General features: G+C 53.1%; 1 protein-coding gene across 3 annotated transcripts in view; it reads right to left on the reverse strand.

Moving 5' to 3' along the window:
- Myh14 (myosin heavy chain 14) overlaps positions 1–16389 on the reverse strand; it is a 64952-nt gene extending 48563 nt beyond the window's left edge. Inside the window, exons 1-6 of one of the 3 annotated variants that reach the window (XM_040736054.1) lie at positions 16373–16389; positions 11037–11432; positions 5488–5644; positions 2188–2215; positions 1914–2016; positions 1429–1452 (exon numbers count right to left, since the gene is read on the reverse strand). In XM_040736054.1, coding sequence (XP_040591988.1) covers positions 1429–1452; positions 1914–2016; positions 2188–2215; positions 5488–5644; positions 11037–11429 — 705 coding nt within the window. In that variant the 5' untranslated portion in view covers positions 11430–11432; positions 16373–16389. Of the gene's footprint in view, positions 1–1428; positions 1453–1913; positions 2017–2187; positions 2216–5487; positions 5645–11036; positions 11433–14745; positions 14900–16372 lie in introns of those variants that run through there. The other 2 variants (XM_040736053.1, XM_040736055.1) reach the window with 2 other exon arrangements.
- Between the last annotated feature and the right edge of the window lie 7074 nt (positions 16390–23463).

Below are 23463 nucleotides of genomic sequence, written 5' to 3' on the forward strand. Positions count from 1 at the left end.
AGCAGAGGGGAAAATGTTGTAGAACCAGTCATGTCCCCATTAATAAGAAACAAAGGTTAGAAGCTACAGCACAAACAACATGGTTATTTCTACAGATACACATGGTGCAGGGTGCACACCAAACTGCTGACCACACTCTGCTGACGTGTTTGTTGATGTAGCTCAATGTCCCTGTAAATTACTTGCTAAGACAAAACACACACATACCACCCATGGAAAGTGCTCAAACTCTCTGGTGCACAGTAGGTATTCAATAAATGGTGGTTTCATGCTAGGATCCTTAATCTAAACTTACTTCCAGCTCCTCCAGTGTCAGAGCCAGGCACACAGTAGGTGCTCAATGAACGGTAGCCTGCATGTGTTTTTCAGTCTCCATCAGTTGGTGGCTTTGTCAAATGAACAAAAAAAAGTGCAGCCCTGCCTGGTGCCCACGCTGTAACCCAGCACTGGGAACTGACGCAAGTTCAAGCCCTGTATGAGCGAATTTAGGACCAGCCTGGGCTACAAAGAGCCCATCTCAGAAAAAAAAATAAAGCCAACAAAAAAGGTGATGTGGACAGTGAGGCTCATGTGGCTTGGACATGTGAGAGCTTATTTCTGCAGCCCTACTGGGAGACAGCTCAGGTGTCTGGGTTATTGTGAGATGGTGTCTGTGGCCTCTCTCTGCACACGGGGCAGGCAGTACAGGCCAAGGCTGCACAATCAGGGTAGGACTGCAGTATCCACACAGTGTGGCTTCTCTGCAGTGGGGACATGCATGCACACAGTAGGGCTTCCATGAACAATGATGGGGTCCTGACTCTGTGCAGACAGTAGGGCTGCACTAAAAGCAGCATGGGGTCGGGGCATGTGCACATGGATGGGTGGTAGTAACTACATGCACATAGTAGGACTACACTAAGTGGCACCATGGGATCTAGGCATGTCAGCAGAGTAGAGGTGGTATGAATGACAGGGGGCTTGGCCACATGTACACAGGAGGACTACAGTAAATGCCAACATGAGGCCTAAGCATGTGCACACAGTAGGGCTGGCACAAATAATGCAGGAGAGCTGTCTTTGTACATAGTAGGACTGAACTAAAAGCAGTATGGGGCCTGGGAAGTGCATACACTTGCCAGGGCTGCCATGAACCGCAGGGCGAGTTAGGTTGTGTGCACATAAAAAAACTTTCTATGGGGTTGCTTGAACACAGTAGGGCTGCATGGGCAGTGGTAGGGGACCTTGGCTTCATGTACACAGTATGTCTAAGTTGGATGGCCATGTGGTCCTGGCATGTGCATAGTAGGTCTGCCAGGAGTGGCCTTGTGGTCCCAGGGGCACTGGTCTGCCTTTCCTGGTCTCTGTCTCCTCCCAGAGGTCTGGGGCTGGCAACCCTGAGTAACACTGGGGTGACCCTGGGGTGCAAGGGCATGCCCTGCTACTCACATAAGACATGGTGCTGACGGAGGCCTGAGGAAGTCACAGGACGGGACACACGGACCAGGACGCGGCACATGGAACATGGACAGACACGGGGTAAACTGGAGGCCTTAGGGCAGAGTTGGGGCTGAGGGGCTGGGGATGGGAGTGCACGCGGGGACCTCAGGGATGATGCCGCCCCCTCTGGCCCACCATGGCTGAAGGCTGAGACGGGGGCACCTCTACAGCCCTCCAAATGGAGAAACGGGGCACCTAAAACCAGGTCTCAGAGCAAGCACCTACTATGTATCCAGCACTGTTATAGAACCAACAAGGCTAAGAGTCAGCCTCCTATCTCCACTCTGCTTGCTCTTGGCGCTATAATGAGCACACAGTAGGTGCTCAGGCAGTACAGGCAGAAGTAGGGCCCTGCACCACCTGTGGATGAGGAGTGCAGCCTAAGAGGTGCTGCTGGTGACAGGTCTGGGGTGTCCCAAGGCTGCGTGGCTTACAGGGACACCAGGCTCCTTCCTGCCCTTGGGAGACGACGCCACGTGGGCCAGATACTGGATGACCTTCTTGGTGTTCTCCGTCTTCCCAGCTCCAGACTCCCCTCTGTGGGGGCAGCAAGGGGAGGTGGGGTGGGCAAGGAGACCAGGCAGCCCCGCCCCTCCCCATTTATGCAGAGCCACGCCCACTGGCACTCTGCCACACCCACTGGCAGCCTTCCCAGCTGTGCAGCCACATTCTGGGGGCTCTGCCTCTGAAGCCCTTTTGGTGACTTACGTGCAGAGAATGGACTGGTCCTCACGATCTGTAGGGACAGAAAGGCATGGCGTGTCACCAGATGGGCCTCTAGTCCCCTGGCCCCTCTGCATCTCAAAGTCTTTCCAGAGACACAAGGAAATGGCAGGGTTCAAACGTGGTCCTGACTCTACCTCCTGCTTGCTGAGTGACTCTACAAAGGCAGCTGTCCCTCTCTGGGTCTTTATTTCCTCATCAGTTGGAGACAAGGAGCCCCAACTATGCAGACTACAATTTACCTGTCAACTCAATTTAAGTACCTACTGTGCGCCATCCACCTCAGGCTGGGCACCAGAGACTCAAGGATAGGCAAATGAGGTCCTGGGTCCTGGAAGTAGCTTAGACACCAGATGCTTATCCTGACGGCCACTCTGGGCCTGGCAGCACCATCTCTCCATGCACTCTGACCACCTACTAAGTGCCAGATTCTGTTATCAACATAGAAAGGAAAACTGAATGACAGAGCTAAGACAGAAGATCTGGGGCCACAGGCAGTGATGATGGGGAACCTCGCGGTCCTTCTCAGGGCAGGTCTCACTTAGGGCATAGCCGCAGTGTAAGTCTTTGGAAAACCTTCAGTCAGACAACAGGTTGACTTCATTATAATTACATGACCTATGCTCTCATGGGGTGAAGGATGAGGGTGTCGGTGCTGTGACAGATAACCAGGGTACACGCGCAAGAACCCCCACCAAACTCGCTGTGACATGTACTGTGACAAAGCGCCAGGTCTGAGCTAAAACCAGGTCGCTGAGCTGCTCTGCACCTCCATCTTCCTATCTAAAGAGTGGGTTCAGCACAGCCCCTTGTCTAACAGGGCTGTGTCACACGTTCAACATGGGCTGGAGAGGTGGCTCTGTGGACAAGAGCACTGGCAGCTCTTGGAGAGGACCCAGGTTCTATTCCCAGCAACCACACGCAGCTCACAACTTTTGTAGCTCATAACTTCAGTTTCAGGGGATCCGATGCCCTCTTCTGGCCTCAGCAGGCATCAGATATATAAGCAGTGTAGAGACATACATGCAGGAAAAGCATCCATTCCCCCAAAAATGAAATACATAATTTTTGTAAAAGCAAGACTTAGATAGTAAAGACACCTGCCACCAGGTTTGCTGGTCTGAGTTGAGTCCTAGGACCTGAGCGATGGTGGCTCAACCTCCTACAGGCGCTTGCCTGGCATGCACACACTCATTCTCAGCACCACACGAAGCAGGCATGACACAGTGGTCCACACCCACCATTTCAGCAGGAGGTCCTGGAACTAAAACCACCCTTAGCTACACAGGAGTTATGGGCCAGCCTGGGCTGCATGAGGTCATCCCCAAAACAAAACTGTCCAATGCAATACCCAGTACAGAATGAAAATGGAATTCAGAGTGGGACACGTGGGGAGGCAGGGGCCAGGACACTGGGTTCAAGTCATACTTCAGCACCTACCCTTCAGTGTGGCCATGGGCAATAACTGTACTGCTGTGTACCTCACTTTCCCCATCTGGAAATGAGTGATAATAAAAGAAACGACACCACAGGACTCTATGAGGCTAAACAATGTGGCCAAGAGACAGCTTCTAGAGGACACTTCTAAACCTTGTACAGAAATGGGATGACCTGTTGTGGAATGTTATTTTAAGATGTGTTACATCTGTTTGTGCTGTAGAACATTTGTTTAATGATGCAAAGATATGTTGCTCTTGTTTAACTCTGTGAAGTGTGTTACTTTGCATGTCTAAAACGCCTGATTGGTCTAATAAAGCACTGGGGGTCGATCGCAGGGCAGGAGAAAGGGTGGGCGGGACTGGCAGGCAGAGAGAATAAACAGGAGGAAGAGAGAGGAGAGGATATAGGAACAAGAAAAGAAGAGAGGACTCCAGGGGCCAGCCAACAGCCACATGGCCAGCCACAGAGTAAGAAGTAAAGAAAGATATATAGAAAAAGGCAAAAGCCTGGAGGCAAAAGGTAGATAGGGGGATGTCCTTCCATGTGTATGTTTCTCTTATTAACTGATGTTTGGCCAATTGAGGCAGGCAGATGGGTGGGACTAGGAGATGAGGAGAATTCTGGGAAAGTTAGGCAGAGAGGCACTGCGAGGGGGGCGCCATGTAGAGACTGGCAAGATAGGACGTGCCAGGCGCTCTACGGTAAGATAAGGCCATGCAGAGATACATTAGTAGTTATGGTTGATAGTTAAGGCAGAGCTAGCCAATAAGAAGCCCTAGACATCAGCCAACAGTTTAATAATACAGGTCTCCACGTGTTTGTTTGGTGCTGAAGCGGTACTGGGGGCTGGCGGGACAAGAAAGTCCAGCAATAATAATATAAGAAAAGCTACTAGAGACAAGCAAGGTAAGTCCGGGCAGTTATAAGTAGTAATAAGACTCTGTGTGATTTATGGGAGTTGAGTGGCGGGCCTCCCAAAAGAGTAAAAACAAAACAAACAAACAAAACCAACAGCACTGACCCTGACGGTCCAGCAGGTACTCAATGGCACCATTGGCGGACCTACGGACTGCCACACAATGGCAGCAGAAGCTTACTTCCCAAGCCCAGGGGACTACCACAGACAGACTGACCACATTCTGGGGCCTTCACACGGTTAAGAGCAAGCACCAAAGGCAACGCGGTTTGCCCTGAACTGATCAGAAACTAACAACAGAAAGACAGGGGGAGGGACTGGAGAGACGCTTGACTGATAAAGTGTTAGCCATCCCGAGGACCTGAGTCCAGTCTCCAGCACCCACACAAAAAGCTGGGCAGCTGGGCATGGTGGGGCGCACCTGTAATCCCAGAGCTCAGAAGGCAGAGACAACTTCCAGGTCTGAGGTTGACTTGTGGTGCAGTTCCCAGCACCTACATCAGGCAGCTCACAACCACCTCTAACTCCAGTTCAGAGGATCTGATGCCCTCTTCTGGTTCCCATTGGCACTGCACTCACATGCATATACCCCCACACACTCACACACACACACACACACACACACACACACACACACGCACGCACGCACACAACTTGGAAAAATCCAAAAATAAAAAACCAAGGAAGGAATGAGGTCACATAACCTAACCCATTTACTATCTCTCTGGGAAATCTCTATAGAACCCAGCATCACTGCCTTTCAAAAGCAACACTGTCATGAACACACAGGCAGTTTTTTTTAAGATGGTGAGAACTGGAGCCCAGCCCACCTTCCAATGTGTTCCCAAACCATCACGGCAGCCTGGCCCGGCTCCCAGCAGCACTCAGTGCCTGGTCTGGTGCCCCCACAGGGCTGCCCGCACACTCACCCTGAAGCATGCTGCGGTACGCGCCCTCAGTGACAGCGTACACGTGCGGCGGCACCTCGTGGCGCTTCTTGCCCCGGTACATTTCCACAATGGCCTCCGTGTAGATGGGCAGCTGCTTGTACGGGTTGATGACCACACAGAAAAGGCCGGAGTAGGTCTGTGGGGAGCGAGGGGGGAGCGTCAGGTGGCCACCCACAGCAGAAGGGCGGAGCTGCCGTGAAGGCTGGGTTAGGCTGCACACGCCAAGAGGAAACCGGCACACGGCACAAGGTGTATGGCAGCCCGACAAGTTAACGTTAGGTTTTGTTGATGTTTCCTTATTTTGTTTTACTAAGGGTCTTACTCCGTGGCCTTCTAACACTTACATGAATCCTCCTGCCTCTGCCTCCCCAGGGCTGAGATTGTGGGTGTGTTACTATGCCTGACTCTGTGTGTGTTTGTGTGTGTCTGCGTGTGTTTGTGTGTGTGTGTGTCTGTGTGTGGGGTGTGTCTGTATGTGTTTATGTGTGTTTGTGTGGGGGGGTGTATGTGTGTGTTTGGGGGTGTGTCTCTGTTTGTGTGCCTGTGTGTGTGTATGTCTGTGTATGTGTGTATGTCTGAGTGTGTATCTGTGTGTGTATGTGTGTGCCTGTGTGTGTGTATGTCTGTGTGTGTGTCTGTGTTTGTGTGTGTATGTCTGTGCCTGTGTGTGGGTGTGCCTGTGTGTGTGTATGTCTGTGTGTGTGTCTGTGTGTGTGTGTGTATGTCTGTGCCTGTGTGTGGGTGTGCCTGTGTGTGTGTATGTCTGTGTGTGTGTCTGTGTGTGTGTGTGTATGTCTGTGCCTGTGTGTGGGTGTGCCTGTGTGTGTGTATGTCTGTGTGTGTGTCTGTGTGTGTGTGTGTATGTCTGTGCCTGTGTGTGGGTGTGCCTGTGTGTGTGTATGTCTGTGTGTGTGTCTGTGTGTGTGTGTGTATGTCTGTGCCTGTGTGTGGGTGTGCCTGTGTGTGTATGTCTGTGTGTGTGTCTGTGTGTGTGTGTGTCTGTGTATGTCTGTGTGTGTGTCTGTGTATCTGTGTGTGTGTCTGTGTATCTGTGTGTGTGTGTGTCTGTCTGTCTGTCTGAGTGGGGGGGTGACTTGCCTGCATGTACATCTCTGCACTACATACATGCAGGGCCCGCGGAGGCCAGAAGAGAACACTGGGTCTCCGGACTGGAGAGATGGCGGTGGGCTGCCTCTCGGGAGGAAGTGGGAGATAAAGCTGGTTCCTGCACGACAAGCACTCCTGGCTGCTAAGCCACCGCTGTGGCCCTGCTTGTGACTGTTGGTTGTTTGAGTGAAGCCGTCTGACTCTCTAGTCCAGTCTGGAAAACTGCAGCAATCCTCCTGCCTCAGTCTCCCAAGTGACAGGCTTACAGGAACGAGTCACTTTGCCTAGCATGAATGTTACTAACACTGTTAAACAGTAGACTCGAACCTTGGAGGTCAGTGAGGCCAGTGATGGCAGCCTCAGGTCACAGGCCTCTGGCTTCTCTGAGGGACACATGGAAGGAACACATGTGACCCTCTGCTAAACCCTCAAGGCTACAAATGCAGCCGTGGAAGCAAGGGTGGGCCTCTGCAGCCCGGCCCTCGGGAACTTGAAGGAAGAGCTTTGCTACTTGCTGGGCCACCTGAGGCTGACTGGGATTCTATTGCATTCACGAGATCATCAGGAAACACTTACCACCCACGGAGGCTAGGCAGCCCAGAACTAGTTAGTCCCTTAGCTAATTCAGCCAGACAGTTGACTAGCCTAATTCACTGGAACAAGCCAGAGAGCTCGTCACTTGGGGTCACAACTGCTTATTAGGCCAATCGCTGGCTCTCTAGTGGGTACCTGCCCTCCCCTCCCGCCCGGCCAGCAGGGTGTGGCCACCAGGCAGCCTGGTGCCACCTCTTCATGGAGGAGGCGGGCAGCTGGCCACAAGCGGAAGAACCGGTCAGCCTAGTATCTATCTCCCAGGCTGCTCCCAGAGGTCTCAGGGTGGGGCTGCTGGACCACATTCCCTGGGAGGGTATCTCATGGTCGCTGGCGCCAGAGCCCACTCCCCATGCCAGCCCCTTGGGCCAGACACAGCTTGGGTAACACCCAGGATGGAAACCCGAGCTGGCCAGCGGGGCCAGGGAGGGATGGAAGGGACCGCAGTTCCTAGAGGGTCCATGGAAGGGTCTGGAAGGGTTGACTAGCCTGGAGGGCTCTAAAGACAGGCCTGCTCCGCCCCACCCTCCACGTCCCCACACACAATTGGACAATATTCCCCTGTCTGGAAGAGGGTGACAGCCTGTCTCATTGCAAAGGCCCAGGGATTAAGAGAGAATGAATTCAGCCAGCCAAGGAGGCCCCACCTCCCTCTCCAAACAGTAGTCTGGGATGCTCGGGTTACAGACCCACCTGGAGCCAAAGCTGCATGGGTTCTATCTGTCTAGGGCTGGAAGCCAGAGGCTGAGGTTCCCAGCTGTGTGCACCTTCCGGGAAGGATGGACCCCTTTAAAGACTCAGTGACAGCCAGGCCTGCCATCATAGCTACTCTGGAGACTGAGGCAGGAGGATCAGAAGGCTACCACAGGCAACCTGGTGAGAATTTATCTCAAAGCAAAAAGTGGTAGAGCCCCTGCCTAGAATCCCCCAGTGAGGGGCTGGGGTGTGGCTCAGTGGTAGAGCCCCTGTGAGAGGCTGGAGGTAAAGCTCACCATGAGCAAGGCTCTGAGTTTGATCCCCATTACTGTAGGGAAAAAGGCCTAAAAGTTCAGCTCTGGATAGTGGGACGTACAGCCTCTAACAGTGACACACTGTCCTATGTCACAGGAGGCAGAGAGTCCCTTACATAGTCATTGACTGCACCCTGTCTACTCTACCTCTGTAGTCCCACTGAAGGGACAGGTCCCCGTGCCAAGTCAAGGCCCCTGGGGACCTCACCTTCCACGCCCTTGCCACCAGCTGGTCAGCAAATACATATGCACTGGACATCAGATGGGGATGCAACCTAAATCTCGGTGCTGCCAGTTTCCTACTGGTTGTCCTGAGTGAGCAGCCCTAGGTACCACTGCCTCCGTCAATTGAGACAAAGGCTGTTCTCCCCCCACTGCCTCCATCAACTGAGACAAGGGCTGTTCCCCCCTCACTGCCTCCATCAATTGAGACAAGGGCTGTTCTCCCCTCACTGCCTCCGTCAATTGAGACAAGGGCTGTTCTCCCCCTCACTGCCTCCATCAATTGAGACAAGGGCTGTTCCCCCCTCAATTGAGACAAGGGCTGTTCTCCCCCCCCGCGGCATGGCTGGGAGCCTGTCAAAAGTTCGTGTGGGTTACTGGGAACTCAGCAGCCACTGCAACCCTGTGCCTGCGCGGCAGGATCACCATTACCCGCTCGTGTTAGGCCAAGCTGAGGGAAGAAGGGAAGGCTGGTCCCCACCTCACAGCCTGGTGTGCATGGTTTGAGGCAGAGGGCAACAAGATTCCCTGGGAAAGGAACTCAGAACTGAGCCTAGCAAAGAAAGCTGTGTCTGTCCACACTAATGCTTATTATCGGGGATGGGCCGGCTTCCACAGATTCCTCAGTGGCCGTGGGCCCTGGGCCCGAGTCACTTAACATTCTGGAATGTCAGTGACATCAACAGTTCCCAGCAAAGACGCCATCCAATAACTCACCAACAGCACTCAGAACAGTGCCCAGTACCGCATAAGTACTTGATAAATATTTACTAGTCATTATTCTCAGGGTTTTCTTTTTTCCATTATAGCTGTAACATTCTTTGTTAAGCTCTATAATCCTGTTTTCTCTCTTTTAAATGGAGTTAATCACACCCTGGCTGTCCATGAGACACACCCTGCAAGCTCATTTAAAAGAAGAAAAAAAATCTATGTGCATGTCACCCCCACCCCCACCCCAGCGTTCCATGTTGGGGTAGTGGCGTGAGGCAGTGAGCAGACATTCTAGAACCCTCCTCACATGATTCTGACACGAAGCCAGGATGTGGAACCACCTCTGCTGCTGAACAGCTTCCTGTGGGCAGCATCTTACCTTCCGTGCTATGCAGACATCACAAATGGGTCACAGAGCTTGGCAGACAACCTTAATCAACCTGGACACCATCAATCCCATTACACTTTTGTTTTATTCTGTTGTTTCAAAACACGGTGTCACTCTACAACCCGCTGGCCTCAAAGTCAAGATCCTTCTGCCAGGAGGTGGTGAGGTAGCTCAGGGGGTAAAGGTGCTTGCCACAAATCCCCATGACCTGGGTTTGAACCACAAGACTCATGTGGCAGAAGAAGAGACCAACCCAGCAAGTTGTGCTCTGACCTCCCCATAGGCCCCCACCCAATAAATAAATGTAGTCTTTTTTTTTTTTTTTTTTAGTTTTTTAGTTTTCCGAGACAGGGTTTCTCTGTATCGTTTTGGAGGCTGCCCTGGAACTCACTCTGTAGACCAGGCTGGCCTTGAACTCACAGAGATCCACCTGCCTCTGCCTCCTGAGTGCTGGGGTTAAAGGCGTGCGCCACCAACGCCCAGCTTATGATCATTTTTTTAAAAAAATCCTCCTCTCTTCTCTCTTCTGGTTACATGATGGTTTTTATTTTTGTTTCTTTCTCTTGGTCTTTTTAGTAAAACGGGGTTAATAATGGCCACTGCCTTGCTGAACAGAATTAAATGAACTCATGGGAGTCATGTAGGCTCAGGATTCACTAATTTTCACTCTTTATTATTACAAAAGGATACAGGGTGCCCCACACCAGGACACCCAGCCAGGTGTAAGCAGGCTCCGGTCATCCAATAATGTACAAGTTGGGCTAGTTTTAGGGTTGTACGCCTGTCATTCCAGCTACTCTGAAGGATGGACAGCAGGAGCCCAGATTAAAGGCTCGTCTCAATTACAAGGGAGACCCCACCTCAAGGCAAAAAAACAAAAAGTGGGCTGGGGAAGTGGCTCAGCAGTAGAGCCCCTGCCTAGAATCCCCCAGTGAGGTGCTGGAGCTCAGCAGTAGAGCCCCTGCCTAGAATCCCCCAGTGAGGTGCTGGAGCTCAGCAGTAGAGCCCCTGCCTAGAATCCCCCAGTGAGGTGCTGGAGCTCAGCAGTAGAGCCCCTGCCTAGAATGCCCCAGTGAGGTGCTGGAGCTCAGCAGTAGAGCCCCTGCCTAGAATGCCCCAGTGAGGTGCTGGAGCTCAGCAGTAGAGCCCCTGCCTAGAATCCCCCAGTGAGGTGCTGGAGCTCAGCAGTAGAGCCCCTGCCTAGAATGCCCCAGTGAGGTGCTGGAGCTCAGCAGTAGAGCCCCTGCCTAGAATGCCCCAGTGAGGTGCTGGAGCTCAGCAGTAGAGCCCCTGCCTAGAATGCCCCAGTGAGGTGCTGGGGGCGTGACTCAGTATTAGAGCACCTGTCTAACCTCCTAGTTCATAAAAAATAAGCATTATAACTTTGGACTAGTTGAAGGACAGTCACAGGACATGGTCGAGGAATACTCTAGGCCACTCCCTGTTAATCCAGGTCGGGTTGATGGCACCTGGCACCCCACCCAGGGAATGTCACTCACATAAATGAGCCCGGAGTAGTAGCGCTCTCTCAGGTTGTGCAGGACAGAGGCCTCATTGAGGCAGGTGAGCTCAGCCATGTCCTCTGCCTTGCTGAACTTAGGTGGGTTCATGCGCTGGATTTGGTCCCGGGGCAGCCGCAGGCGCCGCCCACTCTCGGCCAGCTCCACTTCGGCCTCCTCCTCCCCTTCGTCGCGTAGGGCTGCAGCCTCGAATCCATGCAGCTCGGAGGGCACCCACACCAGGCGCCGCGCTGTCCAGTCCACCTGGGGCCCTCCAGGGCCGCCCACACTTGGTGTCCGCGGTGTGAACAGGAAGGACTGGGCGGCCTCGGGCACAGGGCCTGGCCTGGCAGCCACCTTCCTCCCAGGCACGGACAGGGTCACTGCAGCCATGGTCTGTGGGAAGAGAGTGGACACATCCGTTGGGGCTGTCTTTGGCGGTACTGGGGCTTAAACCCCTCCTGCATGCTAGGAAACTGTACCACTGAGTCATACCCTCAGACCTCTTTTTCTTTCTTCCTTTCTTTCTTTTTTGGTTTTGGATTTTTGAGACAGGGTTTCTCTGTGTAGCCCTGGCTGTCCTGGAACTACCTCACTCTGTAGACCAGGCTGGTCTCAAACTCAGAGATCTGCCTGCCCCTGCCTCATGTGTTGGGATTAAAGGTGTGCGCCAACTACCACCCCTCAACTTTTTATTTTAAAACAGGCCTTGCTAAGTCACTCAGTCTAGCCTTGAACTTACAACCACCTGCTTCAGTCTTATAGTAGATGGGATAACAGGACTGTGTCACCTGGCCCACCTTTACTTTTTCTTTTAAGATTTATTTATTTATTTATTTATTTATTATGTATACAGTGTTCTGTCTGCATATACATCTGCAAGCCAGAAGAGGGCACCTGATCTCGTTACAGACAGTTGTGAACCACCATGTGGTTGTTGGGAATTGAACTCAGGACCTCTGGAAGAAGAGCCAGTGCTCTTAACCTCTGAGCCATCTCTCCAGCCCCACCTTTTCTTTTTAAAACAATTAATTTAAGCTGAGTGTGAGGGCCCATGCCTTTAATCCCACCAGAGACAAGCAGATCTCTGAGTTTGAGGCCAGCATAGTCTACAAAGCAAGTTCCAGGTCAGCCAGGGCTACAGAGAAACCCTGTCTCAAAAAACAAAAAGATAAAAAATAAATAAATCCATTGATTATGGGGCTGGAGAGACATTTCAGAAGCTGAAAGTGTGCATCGCTCTTTCAGAAGATCTGAGTTTGGTTTCCAGCACCTGTGTCAGGGGTTCGCAGCCCCTGGGAGTTCAGCTCCAGAGGCTCTCACACTCACACACACCCCACACACCACTTACAGCAATATAAATAATCTCCTTGTAACAGATGTGTGTGCGTGTGTGTGCGTGCGTGTGTGTGTGTGTATGTGTGTGTGTACTTGGGTGAGTTTATATGTACCACATGTGTGTGTGCAAGTCCTCACAGAGGCCAGAAGACGGCATCAGCTCCCTGGAACTGGAGTGATCAGACGCAGACGGTAAGGAACCAAAGGGCAGCTCTCTGTGAGAGCAATCAGCGCTACACAACACCGAGCACCTGTGCACTCCCCCCGAAACAGCAGGGTTCTATTTAAAGGCTGCTTTGCCTGCATGTATGTCTATACCACATGCATGCAGTACCCGTGGAGGCCAGAAGAGGGAGTTGGATCCTCAGAAACCGTGTCTACGGACCGTTCTGAACCGCTATGTGGGTGCTAGAAGTTGCACAGAGGTCCTCTGCGAGAGCGGCCAGCCCTCTTAACTGCTGAGCCAGTGCCCCCACAAACGTGCTTACCATACAACTGCAAACACACACACACTTGCCTTACTTTCTGTTTATATTGGATGGTACTAGTCTAATCTAAGGAGGCTTAAAAATAAACTGTCATAAACATGTAAACGGTTTAACTGGTGATAAATGACTGTCAGAGGTGTAGAGCAGGGGAAGGGCGATGCTGGTGCCCAGGCTGTGCTTACGTTTTAACGGGAGAAGCCTTTCCTACTGTGTTACTTTAGACAGAAAGACGGGAGTGAGGCTAAGGGGAGAACGGTGGAGAAGAGACAAAAGCCCTGGGGTAGGAATGTGTGCAGGGTCTGCAGCAGCAACGGGGAGAGGGCAGGAGGCGAGGCAGCAAGGGCAACAAAGGTCGCCACGCTTGCGTGCAGACGGCGCCCAGGTAGGGCACAGATCTGATGTTTGTCACTAAGCTTTCTGGGCACCTCTGGTCCTGCCTGCCCCATAATTACAGGAGGATCACCAATCCCCATCCTCTCTCTGCCTTCACCCATTCACTCTGTCTTACACTCACTGCTCTCAGAGGCAGGGGACTCACTCTGTCTTACACTCACTGCTCTCAGAGGCTCGGAGGACCTGTCCTGAGTCGCTGGGGGCCCGCCTGCCTTTGAGCAGGTCTTAGGGTGTGGACCCAGCCGCGTCTGGGATTTTTTTACAGAGGCTTCCAGGAGACAGCCAGGGTGTCTGGTCACCTTCCCATCCTCCTGGGCCACGGACTAGGGGACACAGCAATTTCAGGGCTGTCCAATATCCCGCAGAAAAGTCCCACGCTGGTCTCTCCCGCAGGAAGCTGCTGTCCCATCGGTCTGTCACCCCATCCCCCCTGACCATCCCACATCCCTGTCTCCCATTTCACCTCTGCGACCTTCCTGCCCGGCACACCCCTTGGAACATCCATCCAAGCACTCAGCTGGCTCAAGTGGTGTCCTCCCACATCTTGTCCCCCCAAACCTGCCCCTGGAGCCTCTCTCATGTGCAAACTTCCTCTGCCAGGGCCCCTCCTGGCCTTTCTCACGCCCACCAGCACCAACAGCCTGGTTCCCAGTCACTTTGGCCCCTGTGTTCTACAAAGGGTGAGCCCCAAAGGGCCAAGGATCACCCCAGGCTCCAGTGTGGCAAAGACACACCCAGCGCTAAGCCCCATCCCAGGGACTTTACCCCACCCCACCCACCCGCTTCCTCTCCAGCCTGGTGGCCTTTGACCAGGAAGGGTTGGTGGCTTTGTACCTCCCCGCCCCATCACTCCCCCCAGAGCTAGAAGAGCAGCCTCGGTCGTTCTGACCCAGAGTCCAGGCCCCGGACCCCAGCCTCCAGCCCCGTCTCCCCTGGACACAAGGAGCCGCCTGGAGCCCTCTGCAGCCAGGGTTAGAAGCGGAGAGGACCTGGCCCCAAACGGCTGTGCCCCAGCCACACACCCCTCCCTTAGGCAGCAGGAATGTGGTGCCAGGACTCATTAGTGTCACTTAGGCAGGTGAGAGCACTGGGAGGGGCAGACGGAGCTGTGTGGAAAAGGAAAGCAGCCAGGGCCCCGCCCGCCAGGGCAGGGCTGGGACAGTACCAAGCTTATGACCTCAGCCTATGGGGGAGACCTCATCCTGCTCCAGCCTTCGCCCTCAGACCCAGGGGTCCAGGTCCCAGCCTCCTCTCCCAGGCTAAGGGGTCCTGACCCCAGCCTCCTCCCTCAGACCAAGGGGCCAGACCCCAGGCTCCTCCCTCAGACTCAGTGGTCCTGACCCCAGCCTCCTCCCTCAGACTCAGTGGTCCAGGCCCAGCCTCCTCTCTCAGGTCTAGGGGTCTTGACCCCAGGTCCAGACCCCAGGCTCCTCCTTCAGGTCCAGGAATTCTGACCGCAGCCCTCCTCCCTCAAACACAGGAGTACAGACCTCGGTCCTCCTCTCTCAGACACTGGGATCCAGGCTCCGCTTCCTCCTTCTGACTCGGGGTACCCGGCCCGTGGACCTCCGGAAGCCCAGATGGATCCTAACCCCGTCTCCCCCTGACCAAGCGCCCCGTGGTCTGCCTCCTGTATCCTGTGGATCCCGAGGCTACCTGGGCGCCTGGTGGTGGAGAGATGGGGAGGCCTTGGAGCCCAGATCCTTCCCAGCACACAGGTGAGGCCGGCTCTGCGGTCCAGCAAGGGGCGGGGCCGCTGGCGTCAGGAGGCGGGACCGGCCTCTGACATCACCCGACACCTGTCGGGCTGGGTGAGGGGGCGGGGCCTGGCACGGCAGCCCGCAGAGGTAGAACCTGTTGCCAGGTGGACGGCTCTGGGCAAAGGTGAAGGTCCGGCACAGAGTCGGACTGCGCAAGTCTAGGGTTCGAATCCCTCCCCAGACTTCTGGACCTCTGCTTTCCTCGCTGGGAATCGAGGCTCATGAAATCAATAAAAATCATATGGAAAAGGGGACCTAGATTGCTGCTTTATCATTTCTTATGTCTCTGAACCTCAGTTTCCCCAGCCCTGAAAGTGGGGTACCCCAATCGTCAGGTACGATGTCAAAACGCTATGTGAGCTTCGGGGGCTCGGGTCTCTTCAAGGTGAACTAAGGAGGAGACATAGGGTGGGCGTGTCTGCCCTAAGCTTATGGTTTCTCTTTAGAAGATGTTAAGAGTTCTGACTTACAGAACACTTTTTTTTTTTCCTGATAAAGGGTCTTTACGCAGCCTAGGCTGGCCTGGAACTCATCGAGTAGCTGAGGCTGGTCTCGAACTACTGATTACTACTGTGGTGCTATTAAAAGGTGTGGGGAGGGCATGGCCAGGTGCACCGGGTCCCCCCTCCACGGTTCACCTTTCCCTCCCTGTGAAATGGGAACCACATAAATGACCTCAAATCTATTCTCTGCGGGAGAGGATTTTAGCTGTAAAGTGCCCAAGTCCACGGTGAGGGTGTTCAGATCCGACTTGGCCACGGCTGGTGGAGCGCTCCTCTCGTCTCAGCACTAGAGAGGCTCCGGGAGGAAGGTGAGGAGTTGAGGTCTGCCTGGTCTACACAGCGAGTTCCAGGCTAGCTAGATTACAGCGTGAAAGCCTGTCTCAAAAAGGGAAATTAACCGAACCAGGTCAAAACAAAGCAGGGACACCCAGACAAAAACATTCTTCCCGGCCCCTGACCCTGGCTGTCGCGACCCCTCCCTCTGGCCCACAGCTTTTTCCTCCCCTGACGACTGACACGACCTTCCCGGGAGCAGGGGACTGGAGACCATGACTCAGGTGTTCTACCACGCAATGCCCCAAACACTGCCTCAGTTTCCTCTTCTGCAGAACAGACCCGGCGACGCCTTCGGAGAGGACCCCAGGCTTTCTGGCACGCGGTGAGGACGGTGGCTGGGAGACTGCACCCCCCACCCCCCCACAGCCCCGGGCTTGCACCCACAGTGAGTGTCCCGTCCCACCCTTCCCCACGACCCCCACCAGAGTCCACAGGCCCCGGCCTCTCCGGGCCCGGCCGCCCCTGGCAGCCCCCGCCCCGCCCCGCCCCGTACACACTGCGGGGGGCCCGGCACTCACCGGCTCTCGGGGCGGTCTAGAGGCCTCGGCCTGGGCAAAAAAGGGGAGGGGCCTGCTCTGCGCGGCCCCGCCCACAGGTGGGCACCATGGACCAATCAGCGCTCGCTGCGGCCCGTTCCGACCTCGCCCCTGGGGCTCAGCGCTGCCCAATCAAAAAGAGCGGCCGGTGCGCCGTGCCAATCAGAAGTTGGCGAAGCGTGCCAGGCGTGGGAAAAGAACCTGGCCGAGAGTGCGCGGCCGTTGGCGGGGCCCGGGCCTGATGGCCAGCGGGAGGCACCAATAAAGAGGCTTGGGGAGCGGCCGGGAGCCGCTGGTTGAAGGGGACCCGGTGAATGGGCCGCTTTGTACACAGGCATGAATGGACGCTTTTGTGCGAGCACGTACAGGGCGGCAGGAGGCCGGAATGCCTGGGTCCCCCGGGAGCCGGCGCGCGGACACACACCAAGGAGATGTCGCTTTTGTGGAACGCAGACTGTGAGCAGGCCCTGTGCAGGTGGATGGCAACTGCATGGGTCAGAGTTGTCATTTATTGAGCGCCTGCTGTATGCTCACAGCTGTGTAAAGCGTTTCCACTACATAATACCACTGAAGCCTTTAAATTGGGGATATTGAGACCCTTATTTTGGGGCTGGGATTGAAACACAATCATCAAAAGGTTTGTCTAGCATGCACGAAACCCTGGGTTCTATCCCAGCACCATGCAAACCAGGTGTGGTGGCACTATCATTCACTCCAGCCCTCAAGAGCTGGAGGCTGGAGGATCGGGAGTTCAAGGTCATCCTCCAACTATATAAAGAATCCTAGACCAGCCGAGAGAGAGTCTACAGAGAGAGTTCCAGGACAGCCTCCAAAACGATACAGAGAAACCCTATCTCGAAAAACCAAAAAAAAAAAAAAACAGGAACCGATAGACATACACACACACACACACACACACACACACACACACACACACACACACACTGAATCTGAAGTTGAAAAGAGACAAGGGAAGTCAGGGATTGGGGGTTGCCCCATGATGCAGGAGACTTTTTGAGTGGGCACGGAAATTGGATAACCTTGGAGTCCACAGAGCAAAGGGTGAACTGGGTACAGGGTCCCCAGGGCTGGCTTGTAATTCCGACTGTGCATTTTCTCTGTGGCAAAGGCTCAGATGATGCCAGCATTATTTTTGGTCACTGTTGTGTTGTTGGCTGTTGTTTTGGTCCGTGTGACTCTGGGCTGGAAGTAGCCCCAGGACCAGAGAGAGTTGGCAGCCTCCTGTGATTCATAGACAAGTAGCAGTCCCTTCTCTGCAAAGAGAAATATTTACAGAGTGCCTACTGTGTGCTGGGTGTTGCTCCAGTTTGGGGCTGGCTAGATCTCCTGCACAAAGCTAGACAGCAGAAACTTCTTTGCTGTCACCAGGGTCTGGCTCCACCCTTCAAACTGACAACAGGTGGAGTGAGGGGTATGGATGAGGTCATGTTCTAATAAAGCTTTATTAACACACACAGGGTGACTGGCCCTCGGGCTGTGGGTTGGAAAGCCCAGTCTTGAACTCTCAGATGAGGCAGGCCTAACGATCTGTTAATCTGACTTCTCAGGGGGTGTCAAGATGCAGGGCACCCCTTTCACATCCTGCTCATCTCCCACTCTAGCTCCATATCTCGGGGAGCCTCTGGTCACACCCAGAGGGCAAATAGGGTTTTCACTGAGGGCCACCAAGTGCTGTCCACCCCCTCGCTTACTCTCTGTACTGGCTGTTTCTTGTCAACTCGAGCCACGTGGGAAAAGGGAACTTCAGTAGTGTAACTGCACCTGTCACACAGGGCTGTGGGGCATTTTCCTGATTAATGATCGACGTGGAAGGGCCCGATCACTGTGGGTGTTGCTACCACTGGCCAGGTGGTCCTGAGTTGTACAAGAAATCATGATGAGCAAGGAATGGGGAGCAAACCAGGAAGCAGCCCCCCTCATGGCCTCTCCATCGGCCCCTGCCTCCAGGTTCCTGCCCTGGTTTCCCTTCACGATGGATTGTAACATGGAACTGTAAGCCAAATAAATCCTTTCTTTTTTTTTTAAAGATTTATTTATTTATTACATATACACCAGGTTGAATTGAAGATGGTTGTCAGCCACCATGTGGTTGCTGGGAATTGAACTCAGGACCTCTGGAAGAGCAGTCAGTGTTCTTAACCTCTGAGCCATCTCTCCAGCCCCAAATAAATCCTTTCTTCCTCTAGGTTGTTTTTGGTCAGTGTTTTATCCCAGCACGACAGAAAGCAGACTACAACGTGCACCCTGCTCCAGACCCACTGGCCTCTCCAGGTTTCTCATACACGCCAGGCCTCTGACCTGTTGGGGCCTCTGAATCTGCCTGCTCCACCCGGGATGTGCCCATCTCCTTCCTCTCCAGTGGAGTCTTCCCTGAGTATCTGCTCACTCCAGAGGACCTGGTAGCTCTCCCCGGCCTTATCTTTGCAGTTCAGCTTGTTTGGTTAATGAGACAGAGTCTCATGTAGCATAGGTTGGCCTTGAACTTGCTTTATTTGACCTTGAAGTTCTGGTCACCCTGCCTCCACCTCCTGGGTGCTGGCCTAACGGGCTGGCTGAGGATCCGGAGTGGAGCCTCAGTAAGAAGGCGAGTGCTTCACCCACTCAGTCATCCCCCCAGCACCACTTCCGGCTTTTAATTGAAACAGTTTGAGTCTGAGGTGGTGATGGACACCTCAGTCCCCAAAACTCAGGAGGCAGAAGGATCAAAAGTTCCAAGCCAGCCTAAACTACAAAGTAGGATCAAAAAGTCAAAAGTCAGACAAATAAAAAGGAAAACAAAACCAAACCACCCTCAGTCAATGAGGCAACCTATGCAAGCACTCTGTAACCCTGCTGTGCCTAGGCAACATTTCTCTTGCCCGGCATCTTCCATCTCACTTCTCCGGTAAGATGGACCACTGATAATATTTTGGTGTGGATTTGTTGCTTACTATTCAGGCAGAGTAAACTGGTTATAACCATCCTTCACTGGGAGATCCTGAGCGCAGGCACTGTCTTAAATATTTTATATCCTGGAGCAAGCTCACAGCAGCTCTGAAGCTAGTGCATGAAGGCTCCTATAACACAGGAAGCAAGGATGCTGGTGGAGCATAAGGCCCGAAACAGCCGTCTTAGGTGGGGTGGCAGGGCTGGCATAGAAACCAGAGAGTCCCAAGATTCCTCTGGTTCTGCACTTAGAGACGGGGACCCGGAGCAGATTGATGGTGGTAGCCTGTGTGAGTACAATCCCACCTCCCCGAACACTCGCCAGAGGGGCCAGATGAGCAGCTCCGGTGCTCAAGGCTGGGTGCTATGACTTCACTTTCCCCTCCAAGACCCAGGATGGAGCCTAGTGCTTTTAAAGATTTTCTAAATGTATGCGGTGCTTTGCCTGCAGGAATATCTGTTCACTACATATGTCTGGTGCCCGTGGAGACCGGAAGAGGTGATAGATCTCCTGGGACTGGAGTTATAGATAGATGTAAGCCACACGGGTGCTGGGAGTCACACTTGGATCCTCTGGAAGAGCCGCCAGTGCTCTTACCACTAGGATTCTTTCCAGCCCCTTATTTAATTTGTATTGCTTTTCCTTTCCGTGTGTGCGCACGTGTTTGTACTGCACACGTAGGTGGCAGTCAGGGGACAACTCTAACCATCCTGTTCTCTCCTTCCACTCTGTGAATTCCGGGGATCAAACTCAGCTTGTCAGGCTTGGAGGCAACCTGAGCCATCTTGCTGGCCCCTAGCTGAAACCTAAATAGCCGTGTTCATTGAGGATATCAGGAGGCAGTCAAGAGCCACACTCACAGGGATGGATTAACAACAGCACGTAGCCTGGTACCCGGAGAGCAGGGACTACCACCTGAGCATACGAGCCGTCGAAGGAATATGTACTGCCACGAGAGTGAGCTATTTCTAGAGGGACAAGGCTATTTACCTCAGGATCCTACTGATCAAAGGAGCAGGCCGATTATCTTCTGAGGAGACTATGTGAATAACCTAGGCTAATAATTAGAGGAGCAGATAAATCATCTTGGGAGTGAAGTAATTATCCTCTTATTTCCAGAGTTTGGAGTGGATCAGGTACCCTGTGAGTAGGCCACGTCTCCAGATTGGACATCTTGGAGTCATCTCCTGAGAGCAGACCAGACCGTGAGGGAGGTGCCGTACTATACATACCTCTTCCAGCGCGCCTGGGCTCCTCTGTGGAGCACTGTGCACCACAGTGTGCGCAAAGACATCCCTGAAGCCAGTACCCTGATGCTGGACTTCCTGGCTTCTGGAACTACGTGAGAAAACCTTTCTCTTTGATTCACCCAGCCTGTGACCGTGTGTAATAGCAAAAGAAAAGGAACGGAGACCCTGGAGTCTTAGAACTCAAGCCCTTCCTGTCACTCTTGGTGTCTCTTTTTTTATATTTTATTTTTTTATTTTTAAATTTAAATTAGAAACAAGGTTGCTTCACATGTCAATTCCAGGTCCCTCTCCCTTTCCCTCCCCTCCTCCCATGCCCTCCAACTATCCTCCGCAATATCCCCTCATTTCCCCAGGGAGGGTGTCCATAGTCTGTCGTTTCATATAGGGCAGGGCCTAGATCCTCCCCCAAGAGTTCAGGTAAGAGTGCACCTCACATTGTTGGATGGGAGTCCAAAGTCCCTGTGTATACTCGGGATGGGTACTGATCTGCTACCCAAGGCTCAATAGATTACCTAGGCCTCCTCACTGACACTCACATTCAGGGGGTCTTGATCAGTCCCATGCTGGATCCCCAGCCATCAGTCTGGGTTGATGTCTCTTAAACACCCCGTCCCTATGTCTGTCCATCAGCAAATACCTTACAGCTGACCTTCACCGCACAGCCACACATGGACCTTGCTTGCCACACCCACCCATCACCTGCCCTCCAGTCCACCATCGCCTCCTGCAACTGCCTGTCACCACGCCTGCTCCCTCTTTAGCGGCCAGAGCTGCCTTGTTGGAACCCAAGTCACCTCGACCTCTAATTGCTCAGAGTCCTCCTGCTGCTTCTGTCACCCTCAGAGTCTCCAGTCAGACCGCAGGGCCCAAAGCTGGTGGTGGCGACGCACACCTTTAATCCCAGCACTCGGGAGGCAGAGGCAGGCAGATCTCTGTGAGTTCGAGGCCAGCCTGGACTACAGAGCGAGTTCCAGGACAGCCTCCAAAACAATACAGAGAAGCCCTGTCTCGAAAAACAAACAAACAAACAAAACCAGAACAACAACCAAAACAGATGCCAGGGCCTTCTGGATATGGTACCCTGTGCTGCCTCCAGATGCCAGGCCCTTCTGGATATGGTACCCTGTGCTGCCTCCAGATGCCAGGCCCTTCTGGATATGGTACCCTGTGCTGCCTCCAGATGTCAGGCCCTTCTGGATATGGTACCCTGTGCTGCCTCCAGTTCACCCCTCCCATCGTCCCCTCACCGACCCCGCTGTAAATGCACAGGCCTCCCTGTAGCTCCCCTTGCACACTTCCCCAACTCTGGGTCTTTGCATAGCTGTTCCTGCTGCCTCAAATGCACTCCCTCACCAGCCTCCCTGGGGTTCACACCTGATTCACTCCATCCTCACTTTACCATCATACGATACTTAGCTAGAATCGCGTAAGAAGAGCGCCTCAGTTGAAGAATTGTGCAAATGAGGCTGATCTGCAGGGGATAGCCTTGTTAACTAGTGTAGGAAGACCTGCCCATCATGGGTGGTGCGTGGAGCCCTCTGAACCGTGTGAGTGACGGAAACAGGTGTGCACAAAGGAGCAAGAGCTATGGATACTGTTGCTTCTTGTCAGGACGTTTTGGATACTGTTGCTTCTTGTCAGGACGTTTTGGATACTGTTGCTTCTTGTCAGGACGTTTTGGATACTGTTGCTTCTTGTCAGGACGTTTTGGATACTGTTGCTTCTTGTCAGGACGTTTTGGATACTGTTGCTTCTTGTCAGGATGATTTATTAGTTAAGAGCAGAGAGAGTGGGCTGGAGAGATGGCTCAGAGGTTGGGAGCGCTGACCGCTCTTCCAGAGGTCCTGAGTTCGGTTCCCGGCAACCACATGGTGGCTCACGGCCATCTAGGATGGGATCTGGTGTCCTCTTCTGGCATGCAGACAGACGTGGAGACAGGATATGTTGTATTCATAATAAATAAATAAATCTTTAAAACAAAAGAGCAGAGAGAAACAGATGTGACCGCTCTCCAGCCCCCTTGCACACTCTAACATGCACAGTGCCCACCGAGGCCAGAAGAGGTCACTGAATCCCCTGGATCTATGGTTACAGGCAGTTGTGAGATGCCTACGTGCTGGGAACTGAACTCAGGTCCACTGCAAGAGCAATGTGTGCTTTTAACCACTACCTGAGTCTTGTTTGTTGGTTGGTTGGTTGGTTTTGTGACAGGGCTCTCTGAACATGGAGTTTCCTGATTAGGTTAGTCTAGCTGGCCATGGAACCCCAAGATCTGGCTGTCTCTGCTCCCCAGCACTAGTGCTCCCCAACACAGGGGCTATAGGCACAAACTGCCATTTCCCCCTTTTGTCCATGGTCCTGGGGATCAAGTCTTCATGCTCTTTTGGCAAGCATTGCAGAGACTAAGCCGTCTCCCCAGCCTTCCTTAGGAGTTTTGCTCATGGAAATAGGATATGTGTGTATATATATATATATATATATATATATATATATATATATATATATATAAAAGTGTGGCTACTCCCTAGGAAATAGCGTATTTGACACAAGGAATTCTAATGTGTTCTTCCTGTTTAGCAACATGCCTTAAGGGACTTTGCACGCTTACCTTCTCCTCTTCCACACTTGCATAGTATTCCACGACCACTGTCCTTTTCCTCTCACCTGGGAGGAGCTGGGAGTGGTTTTTCCTCATTCCATTTTCTTGACAAATGGCAGTATGGTGAACACCCCACTTTCTATGTGCTTATACGTGGAATGATCCTAAAGCCGGGTCAAAGAACACAGGCAGTTGAGACCTTACTAGGTGTTGCTTAACTGCTGCCAACGATACTGTCTCAGTCTAAGAAAGAAAAGAAAAATAAAACTGTCATTGA

This window comes from Mesocricetus auratus, unplaced genomic scaffold (assembly GCF_017639785.1).
Source record: "Mesocricetus auratus isolate SY011 unplaced genomic scaffold, BCM_Maur_2.0 Super-Scaffold_100054, whole genome shotgun sequence".
Classification (NCBI taxonomy): Eukaryota; Metazoa; Chordata; class Mammalia; order Rodentia; family Cricetidae; genus Mesocricetus; species Mesocricetus auratus.